The 12,826-nt window shown below is 51.9% G+C and overlaps 1 protein-coding gene across 2 annotated transcripts in view; it reads left to right on the top strand.

The window, feature by feature from the left end:
• The window catches only part of SPATA13 (spermatogenesis associated 13), a 261,378-nt gene that overhangs the window by 174,998 nt on the left and 73,554 nt on the right, over positions 1–12,826 (top strand). For both annotated transcript variants that reach the window (XM_081214378.1, XM_081214379.1), the window contains exon 2: positions 9,448–11,043. In XM_081214378.1, the coding sequence (XP_081070504.1) occupies positions 9,448–11,043 (1,596 nt within the window). The remainder of the gene's footprint in view (positions 1–9,447; positions 11,044–12,826) is intronic.

The raw sequence follows: 12,826 nt of genomic DNA, 5'->3' as shown, positions 1-12,826 counted from the left end.
CTCCTCCTCTGTCTGTCCCGACACCCGTCAGACAGGAGGGACCAGGGGGACCTCCTGGAATGACTGAAGGAACGGACGATGCCTCACATGAGGTTCTTTCTTGTTACAAGATGAAGCCGCAGGAAGTCCATTTACATGGAAGCCATCAGTGCGTCTTTCTAATTTTCTGCACTCAGGTGATGCCATTACCTGCACGTGGCCCCGAGCTGCTTGTGTCGCTGCCCGGAAGCAGTGAGGAGAGATTTCTCCCAAAGCACAGTTTCTTGCATCAGAGCGTTCGGTCTAGGAGCAGTGATGGGGACTGCTGTATCATTACAGTTCTGAAAGGATTGTTAGCAAAGAAATGAAGCAGCAGACTTGGGCAGGGTGTTGTTTTTGCAGCGGACGTGTGAGGCCAGAGGAGGCCAAGGACAGCCCACCTGTTCCCAGCACCGCAGAGGGGCTTTCCCATCCTTCTTCTACTTCTGCTACCATACGAGCCCCTAAGCCAAAGAAATCAGGTTCATCTTTTTATTAATTCCTATTACGAATTGAGTATAATACACTAATAATTAATGATAATTAATATAGCGAGCACATTCCTTACTATTGGTAACAGTTTATTTACATTAGGAATTTAGGGGGGTTGAGCAGATGATAGAATCTTACAAGAAAATGTGTTTTAAATTCTGAACAATTGACTTCTACATTGACATTTAGAATACCACGTGTCCACGTTGGAGATGTCAGTTACTTACAAGTCATAGTCAGGGTTGAAAGGAGTCCTGAAGCATATGTTATCCATCTGTAGGGAGAAAAGATAGAACTAGTTTAAGCATGAAGTAATGGCATTTCCCCCACGTCCATGTTTAGACATCCCTTCTCCAGTCCTTCATTGCGGTCTGGCAGTGACCTTTGACCCGGCAGGCTGGCTGGAGGGTGGAGGAGGTGCTCCGATCTTCGATCACAAAGCAGTGACCTGTGCAGGTGGGGCCTTTTCTGCACCCCCATGGAGCCCGTGGGAGATGCTCCTTTTGCCTCAGTCCAGATTCGCCTGTAAGAGGCTTACATCTGTTGAATTTCCAACAGAGAAGTATTGCACTTCTTTTTGATCTATAAATTTGATGTAGAATTCCATTTCCTGTTTACCTTTTTCACATTAACCTGTAATGATAAAACATGCTTTACAGGGAGAGGTGTCCTGTTACGAGCGGGACTGATATTCCAATGAAAATATTCTGTTTAGGATGCATTTGCTTCTCCTGAAAACCTGTGAGGTGCTCTCAGGGGTGTTGGGATCCTCTTACCCCAACCCGGGGACCCCCTAACTCTCTGAGGCTGGTCTCACCGAGGAACGCGCCTGGCCTTGTCTGTGGTCGCCGGGTCCTTTGCAGCGACTCTTGGGGGCGGGGCGGGGAGCAGACCTGTGTCTTTTCTTGGTCGCCTGGGGCTCACCTTCCCCGAGCCTCCTGGGAAATCCGCCCACCTTGCTCATCACCCCCCTTCCTCCACTCTCCTTTTTTTAGGTTCAAGATAGTTCCGTCTTTGTTATTCTTCAGTTTTTTTTAGCACCTAAACTGGTTTTGAACTTTTCAGGAAAGACAGAATATAATGCTTGTTTCATGTCAGGTTCTCCGAGCGTCTGACATACTTAGAACCTTATTAAGCTTTGTGTCAAGGGAGCCCTGTCAGTGGGGTGTGATGCCGGGGTTTTCCCGAGTCTGACATCTGCTCCTGTCTTCCGTTGGGCTTCTGGAAGCTTCTGACATGAGAGAGCCAGAAGCATCCCTTCGGGTGAACGGGGCTGAGGAGTGGGACGGAGCCACCTGGTGGCCAGTCTCCCCACGGGCAGAGCTGGAGGCTGGCTGAGGTTGGGGGTGTGAGAGCCCGCGGGTTAGGGGCACAGGCCGGGGCGGAGGTCAGAGCTGAACCTGGGAGGAGAGGAAGAGGCTCGCGGGCTGCGGCTGGAGGGTAAGGTTAAGGGACGGAGCAGTTCGCACGGCCTGTCTCCTGCGCCAGTAGGTGGTGGGCGAGTAGAGAGAGTGGACACAGGAGGGGTGTCACCGACCACTGTCCAGTGAGAGCTTGGAGTGCGCAACTCCGGGAGCGGTGCCCTTCCTGTAGCAGGGGCCCTTGGCAAAGAAGCCGAGCGATGGAGCAGGCCATACGATCCCATGGCAGCTTCTGGCCCAAGACTTTGTCGTAGAAAGAACGGTAAAACCGCACAGAAGCTGCCGAGGAGCTCTCCTGAGTTGCCTGCGAGTCCCTTTGCAAAGGACAAACATGAACTGAGAAGTTGGCACTGAGCGAGGGCCTGAGGTGCGTGTGGCGTTCTCCTCCGCCAAGGTTTCCTCGCCCTGGGGGCCGGTTGACCCTTCTGAGCCGCAGGAGAGTGAGGCTGGGGCCCCCCGAGTAGAGGAGGTCTCCTTTGTGCTCGAGCACAGTGTCTGAGGCCCTCAGCATCCCATCTTCAAGCCTCAGAGGGGCCACTGATGTCCCCTGGGGCGGGCTCGTCACAACAGCCCCTCCTCGAACAGAGTGGCCCCAGCGTAGCTCCTGTGGGGCTGCCCCCCCCCCCCCCCACTGTGGAGGCATGGGTGCGGGCGCCTGCTCAGGGACAGTGGCCGGTCGCCACTGCTCCGTTCACATTGGTACCCGGGGTGCCTCCTGCGGGATGACGTCCATGAAACAACAGCCAGATGTCAGTTCGGTTAGAAGAAGACGTTTAAACTTGACAAACAGGGCATTTCAGCAACTGCTTTGCTGTGAACAGTGTGAGGATGCCGGATGCCGACTGAACAGAGCAGGGGAGGGTGTTCTCTGGACCCCTGTCCGTAGTGATGGCAGGACGTGCTGCTCCCACACCCCCTAAACTGAGACCTAATTGGATGGAAACGGAGTGGAAGGCTGATGTTGTTTCCTCCAAAAGGCAGTGTTATCAGCTGGGGTTCTATGCCCAGAAAGACATTTTATGCAAAAAGACAAAACCAAAAACCTTGAGCGGTAACATAAGTTCAGGGAAAATACAACACCAACATATATACCCTTATAAACGGTTTTTACCAAGTGCTGGGTATACAAGCTGTGTTGATCGTTGGAGGGGGTTTCTGTGCAGCCTGCCGGGTGAGCCCAGTGACGCACAGCTCCAGATTTCTGCTAAACGGCCTCTCGCAAGCAGAATCGTTGCTTTTGCTCCAGTGACCTTCAAAGTGCCTTCAAGATTAGGGCCACCCATGTGGAAAACTTTCTTTACTCTGAACTGTCACTGCAGGGGAGGCCCTGTTTCTGTGGTGACATCCTTTTTGGCATTGGCTGCTGGCATGAGGTAGTCCTCACCGAGAACTTGGGAGGTTACTGCTGCAGACTTACCGAGAGAAGGATGGGGGCTGGGGAGGAGGTGCAGGAACCGAGTCAGGCCATCTGCAGCTCCCTCCTTGGCCTGCCTCTCCTGAAGTCTTCAAGGCTCTTTCAACCCCCGGGTTTAGAGTGGGGTGCAGGACGTGGGGTTCAGAGGCTGGCACTTTGCTGAGCCTTGAGGTCACGGCCAGGAAGCACAGCTCAGGTGCAGACCTACCCTAGCACACCTGGCTAGACCTGCCCACCCCTGACTTCAGAGACCAAAGGAAGGTTTTCCTCTCTTTGGCCTAAGGCCTGCCTTTGCAAACCCTCAGAATTGACAAAGCAAACATCCATTCCCTACTGGGAAACCCCATTCTCACATGCAGGAATGCGGTTTAGCCTAGTAACCCAGATAAGGCCAGCCAGCCAGTCACACCTTGTATAGAATGGACACCCTTCCCAGTGCCTCAGTCTTGTCCTCTACGGTTTTATGTATACTTTGTTTTAGACACTTAAATGATTGGGTGTTTAAATGAAGGCAGAGCTCGGCTCTTTTTTTAAATTATTATTTTATTTTTTAAATTTTTTAAATTAATTAATTTTTTTATATATATATTTTTATTAGTTTCTGCTTTGTAACAAAGTGAATCAGTCATACATATACATCTGTTCCCACATCCCTTCCCTCTTGCGTCTCCCTCCCTCCCACCCTCCCCATCCCACCCCTCCAGGCGGTCACAAAGCACCGAGCTGATCTCCCTGTGCTCTGCGGCTGCTTCCCACTAGCTATCTACCTTACGTTTGGTAGTGTATATATGTCCATGCCTCTCTTTCGCTTTGTCACAGCTTACCCTTCCCCCTCCCCATATCGAGGATGCCACGTCCACGGGGGAAGGACAGTCTCGCTTTGAGATGTGGACACGGGGGTCCAAAGGGCGAGGGAGAGGGTTTTGTATTAAGGACCAGGCAGTGGGGAAAGGAACTTCATCCTCGGAACCAGAACCCACCATTGAATCTTAGATGCATTTTCCTATGGAAATGTTATAAGTTATGGTTCAATTCACTAGATTATCGGTTAATGTGGTTTGGTGGACAGAGTCTATGGGGAAATAGATTGCCCGTAAGTGACCCTTTAGAATACAACCTGGTCATAAGGTGTGGGTGCTAGAATTTGAGCTCCCAGTAAGAGTCTTGATTTCAGCAAGGTTCTGGGAAAGATTTTGGAATGAATAAGAGAAGGAAAGGGCCTACCAGGAAGGGAAAGGGGAGGATAAAATGGGCAGGCTCAGCAAATGGCAGCACTGAACACCCTACAGTGCACAGGCCAGCCTCACAGCTGAGGAGGATCTGACCCTGGACGTGCAAGAGGAGGGGGGTTCCCATCCTTCATTAGTCAGTCACTGGCTGGATGCAGAGCATGCAGAGTTCAATAAGACCTGGTCTCTGCCTTCAAAGAACTTTTCAACCTTACCGGAGTTACGTGGAGCGAGCAGACAGAGAGCAGAGTTGCAGAGCAGCGTGGCGAGTGCTGAAGCAGCAGCGCCCACAGGAGCCCACAGAGGACGGGCATCTGAGATGGGGAGAAAGGAGAGCCTCCAGGGAAGAGCTGATTTGAGTTAGAGACAGGCGGGGCGCATGTGTATCCGTCAGGAAAAGAGAAGCATCTCTAGATGTTCCAGAGAGACCCTAACTGAGGGGTTATTTTGCTCAGCTGAGAAACGGGAGAAGCCAGGAGAGCTCAGATGGACAGTAGCAGGAAGGTGCTGTCTCCCGAGGCTGGAGGGACAGGGGGGACAGGTGCCAGTGCCCCCACCCCCCCGCACAGGAGCGAGGACAGGCAGGGACCCCAGCAGTAGCGGGAGCCAAGGAGGGGCACAGCAGCTTCTGGACGAGCCCCGGCAGTGGCCCAGGCAGAGGGGACGCCCTGTCATCTCCCTCCTTCCCGCACACGGCGTCTCCCGCCCGTGCTTCCCACTGGCCAACCTGACCGGAAGCCATTAGACAGGGGAGCCTGGGGACCATGGTCCCCTGATACAGAGAGACAAGAATGGCTGCGAAAGACTCTGAGAGCCAGCGAGGAAATGGCCCAGAGCATCGCAGTGCGAGGGACTGTGGCTGTAAGTCACCCAGCATCCCTAGAGGGAGAGGTATGGCATGCTGGGCTGAGGTGTGACACCTTCTGAGGTCTGGAGGCAGCCAGCATCCCTAGATGAAGTGACACATGTCCGTTTGCACTCTGGGAAGGACACTGCGGCTGAATGGGAGGTGAGTTAGACCACAGGACAGGGGACTCGTCAGGGAAGCCTTCCAGGTGGACGCACTGATGGCGGGGGGCCAGGCCAGGATTGTCGAGATGCGCAGTCTAATCTCTTAGGCTAACCGATGAGGTCTGGAGGGAAAGGAAGAGGGCTAGGGTGACCCTGGGGTGTGGCCCGTACGTGGCAGCGCCTGGGCTGGAACCCAGTCCCCTGCTGCCCAGCCTGTGCTTTCACCTGTTGTAGCTTGACGGAGGGTCCTGATCTTTATGGCTAGGAGTTGGATGTTCCCTGAGGCCATATTCTGCCACGCGGTGATTCGAGGCTCTGTGCTTTTACCCCTTTAGCATCCAGATTTCAGTGTTTGCTTCCAGTGTCACATTTCCTATAATTTACCCGAACATGTAACGAAAACCTCGTTTGTACATTAGCCTGGTATGTATTCCTGAATTTCAAATTCAAGTACAAGTTCTTATTTAAAAATTACTGGTCATGGTTGTTTTCAGAGAATTCTCATTACGAATGAAAAGAAATGTTCCCTTCTAAAGTTCAAACAATCCAGAATCCAGCTGCTAGACAATGGATTTCACAATATTCCCATCTCAAATTCTTTCTTGTAGTTCTGTTCATAAATATCTCTGGCTGAGCTCCCACAATTTACAAGACTTGCTACAAAACCACTGATTGAATCGCAACCCTTGTTAGTGAATAGAGGTCAAAGTATTAGTTCTAAATAATGCAAGTTGGTATGTTACTCGGAAATTCCAGGAAAAGCTTTTTTCCGTGATTTTCAGTTTCATTCCAAGCAGCAGACAACAATCACGTTGTTCATGGAATAGTAAGTCACTGGTCTTTTAAAAAGCATGTTGCCTCAATTAGAAACTCAGATATGCATGTATTTTACTGGATCTGTATCCTAAAACTTATATAAGCTTTAAGTACATACTTAGACTTTTGAGTGTTGTAAAAATGTGAACATCTTCACATTGGGATAATACGGTGGTACGTAATGATGAATTATTAGCCTTGGTACCATTACTGACAAGGCAGGATAACGGATACAAAATTCACATCCAGATAAACTTAAATAATCTTAGTGTGCAAAGCACAGTTCTTACTCTCAAAGAGTTAACGGTCTTGTTCTGAAGGCAGCCACATAAACTCGTTAAAATGATAAATATAGATCAGTATAATAATATGCTTTTATAAAGCAATTTGGTGAGATGCCTGGAACCCAGAGAGTAAGGGGTCTAATTCACTTTAGGGGGATCAGCAAGGGATTCTCAAAGGTGACAGACACCTGCGGACGGTCTCAGAGTTAGACTAAGGGGAGGTAGGTTTTTCTAAAGCTGTTTTCACCGAGTTTCCACTATTACATCAATCCATCCTTCCAACTACATTGTTCTCCTTAATGTAGGGTGAACAGTCATCCCGCTTTGCCAAGAACTTTCCTGGTTTCACCCTGAGAGTCCCATATCCTGGAGGACACCCCATCCGTGGGCCAACTGGGACAGCTGGTCACCCAAACTTACTGCCCCCCAATCTTCCTGTACCCATGCCATTTTCCCCCTAGAATGGGCAATCACCTTGTCACTGCCTTGAATTTATCATGGGGCCTACATACATCCAACACAGGCCAACAGAGGCTCATGAATTGATTGGTTGTTTGAGATAACACATAAACGTTGGCACCTCTTATTTTATAGACAATGCTGAAGCACAGATTACTGAAATGACTTTACTCAAGATTCAGGTGGCAGTTTAGACCTAGACCTGGCCCCTGGTCCTCCACAGACCATTCTCAAACTCCCAACGGTAAAGCAATGTTTCCCTGCACCCCTTGAGCCCTCAGGGTCAGCTTAACAGTTGGGTCCTTGGTTATAGAAGGTCTCATAGTGCCCTCTGGTTGTGGTGTCAGTATGTTGTCTTTGTCCAGCCAGATTACAAGGCAGGGATCCTGTCTGCTCTTCTGTGTCCAGGGTAGGTCATAACAAGACTACTATTATTATGTAATGTGCAGTCAGTGGACTTGACTTGCGACTGGACTTGACAGTTGGCACAGACTATCCGCTTCATTTCAAGATTGTGAGAAGCTGCAACAACCCCCATGCCCTGTCCCTCCCAGAGTAGGTGAGGATGGATGGGTGATGCTGGGTGTTGGATTCATTCTGCAGCTGGTTGTAGGTTTCACATCCACCCTCGGTGTGGGGATGATTTGAGATTTTACTGATATGGTTCATTCAAATGCAACCCACAGCTCTTCAGGCCCCTCATTTCTCTGTTTGAACATTAGACTGCAGAGGGCATGTGGGCACCCCATCCATCTTCTGATGAGTGGAACTGGGTAACTGGACATCAGAAAGGCTCCAGGGTCTACATCCATGTAGCCTTCCTGGTCCTGGATGGAATCAGTGCTTTAACCACGATTCTCCCTGGAAATCCCTCCTCAGTGGGCACAAGGTAGGGGCAAATGAAAATGAACCCATCAGAGAATTTGGATGAGGTCAGATTTTTTTCTGCATGTGAGAGGAATAAGCCAAATTGGGGCCTGACCTCAGGGTCTTTATACAACCTGTTTCTTCTCTTCTGCCTTTAATGTTGCCTTCGGAATATCGGCCTTCACTGCTGTCGTGAGGACTTCCAGGATTTGACTTAAGTCCGGGTTATGTCATAAGGCACTGAACTTGGATTCATGCCTGCGTTCAAATCCCGTCTCTGCCTCTGTCTTTGTTCATTAGTTTGAAGCAGTGAGGAAGCACGTAGGCTTTGGGGTGGGGGAGCCGCAGGACCCCCAGATGAACTACCTAACCTGCCCAAGCGTCCATTTGATTGTGTATGAAATGGACATCATTCGGTTGACCTTGTAGGTTTGCATGACTCCTCAGTGTCATGGTGTTTTGAAAGCACTTAGTACAGGGGCCTGACATGCGAGCACTTTGTAAGCGGTGGCCCTTTCGGATTACGATCATCCTCCCTCCCTCCCTCCCCCCCTCCCTTCCCTAATGGTTCAGTGAGTGCGGGGGAGCATGCTAGCCCTTACAGGCGTGCAGTGGGCTTCTGGGTCTGAGGGAGCAAGGTAGACGGTGCGGGTATTTGTTTAATTTGAATTTCTGTGTCTGAATTTCTAATGTTTCAGTATTATCCTCACCTCCATTCCCCAGCCAGTTATAGAGTCCTCTGACAGAGGCCCTTCTAATGCGGTTTCCTTCACAGAGCCTGACCTGAGGCCACCTCAGCGTGGTCCCTCCTGCTCTTGTGGCCCTGTGGCGCTTTGTAGCTCTGTCATTAGAGTTTGGGGGTATTTTGTAGACCATATGCAGCTAAAAGTGTCTTGGTCTCCATCACAATGCATCCTTGCCTGAGGCCTCTTGTATACTAAGCACTCAGCCTCCTACCAGCTGCATTAAATTTAACCTAGTTCAGCGTTTCCCTGTGACACATTTAGAAATAGTGTTGGGTTTTGTGTGTGCACATGTGTGTGTCTGAGATAACTGAGGATGTCTTCTATTTAAAGAGAAGACATAGTCTTGAATGATGTCTTGGCTTTTTCATTCTAGAAGTTTTTCAAAAGTTTCCTTTAACGAGTTCCAGTGGATTTCTGGGTTTACCATCATATTGAATGCACAACCTGTAATTATCTTTTTTTTTAATGAATGCGTAATTTGCATTCTTCCCTCATTTAATGCGAAATGAATTAGGAGAAAAAAGTAACATTTTAACTTAATTTAAAATAGGTTTTATGTAATCGGCCCTGTCAGGGGGCAGGTCTGGTTTTCTGTTAGCAATTATTAAACAAAATAGATGAGCCCCCATTGATAGAGGGAGGCTCTTCTGGGGGCAGACGGCTAACTCCCTGCTTTGTTTTCCGCTGCAGGCGGTGATCACGACCGCGGAGCCCGATGTGCACGGCAGGCGGGAAGGCCAGGCCGGCGGCCTCGGGCAGGAAGGCGTGCGCGCGGAGCCGGGGGACACGGAGGCGCGCGTGGGTCTGAACCGCGCTGCCCTGTGCCCGCGGGCTCCCGGCCCCCAGACCATGACCACGGCCCAGAACGGCCACGGGCGCGGAGCTGCGGTCCCCGGTCCCATCTGTGATCCCAAAGACCCCGGCATGGTGACCTACCCGGCGTGTCGCCACGGTGGCTGCGGCGGCGGCGCGGGCGCCCGGGAGGCACGGCTCAGCCCGGCCCGCCTCCTGCGCCTCTTCTCCGCCGGCGCGAACAGGACGCGCGCCGACCCCGAGCGGCCCCGGCCCGCCGGCCTCGTGGGCAGCTCCTCCACGTGGAACGCCCTGGCCTCCTTCCGGAAAATGGGGTCCTTCAAAAAACTGAAGACCTCGGTCCTCCAGGGAATTCAGAACCGGGAGGGATGGGACGCCGCCAAAGAGGGGGCCGAGGAACGCGACCTGGGCAAGGTGGTCCCCAACGGTGCGGCGGCCGGAGCCCCCGCGGGCAGGTGCCCCCCGGGGCCGGGCTTCGCGTCCGACGGCTCGGACCCCGAGGAGCCCGATGACGGCTTCGCGCGTGGCGCCCTCCGGTCCCGAAGCATCCGCCGCGCCTACGGCCTGGGGCGCATTCGCCTCCTGGACCCGGAGCCGCCCGCCCCAGAGCCCGCGGCGAGCGAGGCCCCGGCGCGGGAGCCCGAGAGGAACGGCGTGTGCAGGCGGAGCAAGAGCACGGACAGCCTGACCTTCCTCAAGAAGAGCTCCTTCCGGAGGAAGTCGGCCTCGCACCTGGCCGAGCTGCGGCGCGCGCCCGAGAGCCGGGGCTCGCGGAGGACGCTGAGCGGCTCGTCCGCGGACTCCGACAGCTCCGGCGGGGCCCCATCGAGGCCCAGGCGCTGCAGGAGCCCGCTGCGGGCCCCGGACCTGGCCCGGGTGCTGCGGCTCGTGGGCGGCGGCGCGGCCGGCCGGCCGGGGGATCCCGGGGGCGCCCCGCCCGGGCCGCGGCCGCACAGCCGGCTGCACGATGACTACTCCCGCCGCGCGGTCGCTGGCCCCGAGCGCGGGCAGGGGGGCGAGGAGCCCCCGGACCCCGGCCTGGCGGGTGCTGGGGGCTCGGCTGGGGACGCGGCTGCCGGAGGTGCCGTTCCTCGCGCCCCCGGCTCTTCCTCCAGGCCCCCGGCCCGGGAGGTGTCAAACAGAGGTTCCAAGGAACCAGGCCCTGGCGACCGCTCTCCCGTAGAGCCCGAGCCTCCTCTCGGTCCTCCGAGGCCCACCACGCCCAAGCCCCCCAGCCCTCGGAGCCCCGACGCAGCACCTGCCAAGTGTCCCAACAGTGTCAGCGCCCTGTCCCTGAGTTCAGTGGACAGCGAGGAAAGGGCAGACGGGCCCGTCCAGAGGGAGCAAGGTCCCGGGTCCTTCCAGGATGCGGTGCAAACCGCCTGTGACCTGGGCAGTGAGAAGAGCGGCGCTGGCAGCCACCCGCAGCAGAGCCTCGGGGGGGCGAACTGTCCAGAAGAAAAGACGGATGAGGTAAGGGCCGAGCGGGACATCCTTGGTTACCCGCCACATGACGGGTGCCTGTCACAGCGCCACCCTCCCTCCCTCCCCGGAGATGGCCCGAGGGCACAGCATGTCCCTTCTCTTGCCTGGAGGCCGGAGTCCTGAGCTGATTCTCTTGCCCTCACGGTTATTCTTGTTAAGTTGCTGTTTGCCAGGCTCAGGAGTAATCTTTCTCTGTTCTGAAGTGAATTGCTGTTGTGTGAAACCCCTTGAGACGGCATTTGCCATTACAGTTGCTTCAGAAGGCAGGTGCCCAGCCATGCGCTAGATTTTGGGAGAAAAGTTGAAAACATCTCTTCTGTACTCCATGCAGCTAGCTAATAGGGGCTCACAAAATTTCGATTTTTGAAACTTTTTTTTTTTTATTACCCAGAGCTTTCTTCTCTTTCTACTTTAAAGTGTTTCCATATCCTTTCCAACAGAGTTCATGTGAATGAGATTCCTTATGAAGAAACCATTACATATTCTAAGTTTGCTTTATTTCCCGGGAGTTGAATTAGAAACATGCAGTTTGATACCTGTCAATGCCTGAGTGATGATGGTTCAAAGGAATTTTTATGATGGTTACTGTACTTATTTATTTAATTTATTTTTTACTGGTAACTACATACTTTAATTTAAAAACAGCCTATTTATCTAAAGCAGCATGTACTTATTTTTAGAGTAGAACATAAGCATCTCATGAATTGAATTCACTAATAACTGTCAAGGCTCCAAGAGCAGTGGTCTTTTCATATCCTGTCAAGAATCCGGACAAGCTTACTGTGTAATTTTCACTTTATAAATGCATTCAGTAATGTTCCCTTACAAAGCTGAGAGCCGAGGAGATGCATGCATGTGTCCATATTGCAAATTGTTCTCTCCGTAAGTTCCTAGACTATATCACAGGTATAAATGGGTGCTTGCAACGGTTCCTTCCCACTGATCCCCGGAGAGGACCTCAGTTTTGCCTTGCTGCCTGCAGATGAGTAATGATACAGCAAACCTGGAAGCCAAGGCAGCCTCTGGACTGTTTTTAACCTTTGCTTTACAGGGAGTCTTAGAAGGTAGAGCCTACCACACATCACTTAGAGGAGATCCAAGTCTGCCTCATGGGTCCCTGGGTAGCCAGAGAAGGGAGGTTGCCTTGCTTTTTCTGGATCTGGGTTTGCATGGAGACCTGGGGCGGCCAGTCTGTCTTCCAGAGGTCCTGTATGTTGATGACCACTTGCTCATTTGCATATTTCCAGAGAAGTCCATGGAACAGTTATAAGCACACGAGACTAGGTGTCAGTTGTGGGAAGGACTCCCGACTCTGCTCTGGTTTGTGTTGTTGATCAAGGCCTGAGCCGGTCTGGGCTTCACCTCTCCCTGGATGATGAGATGAAGTGTAATTCCTTACACCAAGCACCCTGTCCTGCCATACTGAAGGTTCAGGACACCCCCCTCCTCCTTCAAAAGAGGGATTTGCCTAGTTCTAGAGGGTTCTTTATGCTAAAGGTGGAGATTTTATTTTCTGCTTAACAAAATCAGTAAAAAAAAAAAAATCATTAAAATATTTTATTTCTGAGCACATATTAACTAAACATATTCAAGAGTTAAGTTTCTAACTTAGTTACTTCCCAGGGTAATTTTTGGCCATTATATACTTTTACATGCATATTTGCTGTTCTTAGTTTATATCATTTAGTTTCTATCCACAAGGGATCACCAAAGAGAGAAAGCAGAAGGACACAAGTTATATTAATAGTGCATGCATGTTGATAATTCTACG

The sequence above is a fragment of the Mesoplodon bidens genome, assembly GCF_964165515.1.
Source record: "Mesoplodon bidens genome assembly, chromosome: 17".
NCBI classification, from domain to species: domain Eukaryota; kingdom Metazoa; phylum Chordata; class Mammalia; order Artiodactyla; family Ziphiidae; genus Mesoplodon; species Mesoplodon bidens.
Note: the sequence above shows the minus strand (reverse complement) of the source record. Positions and strands in the feature narration are given on the sequence as shown.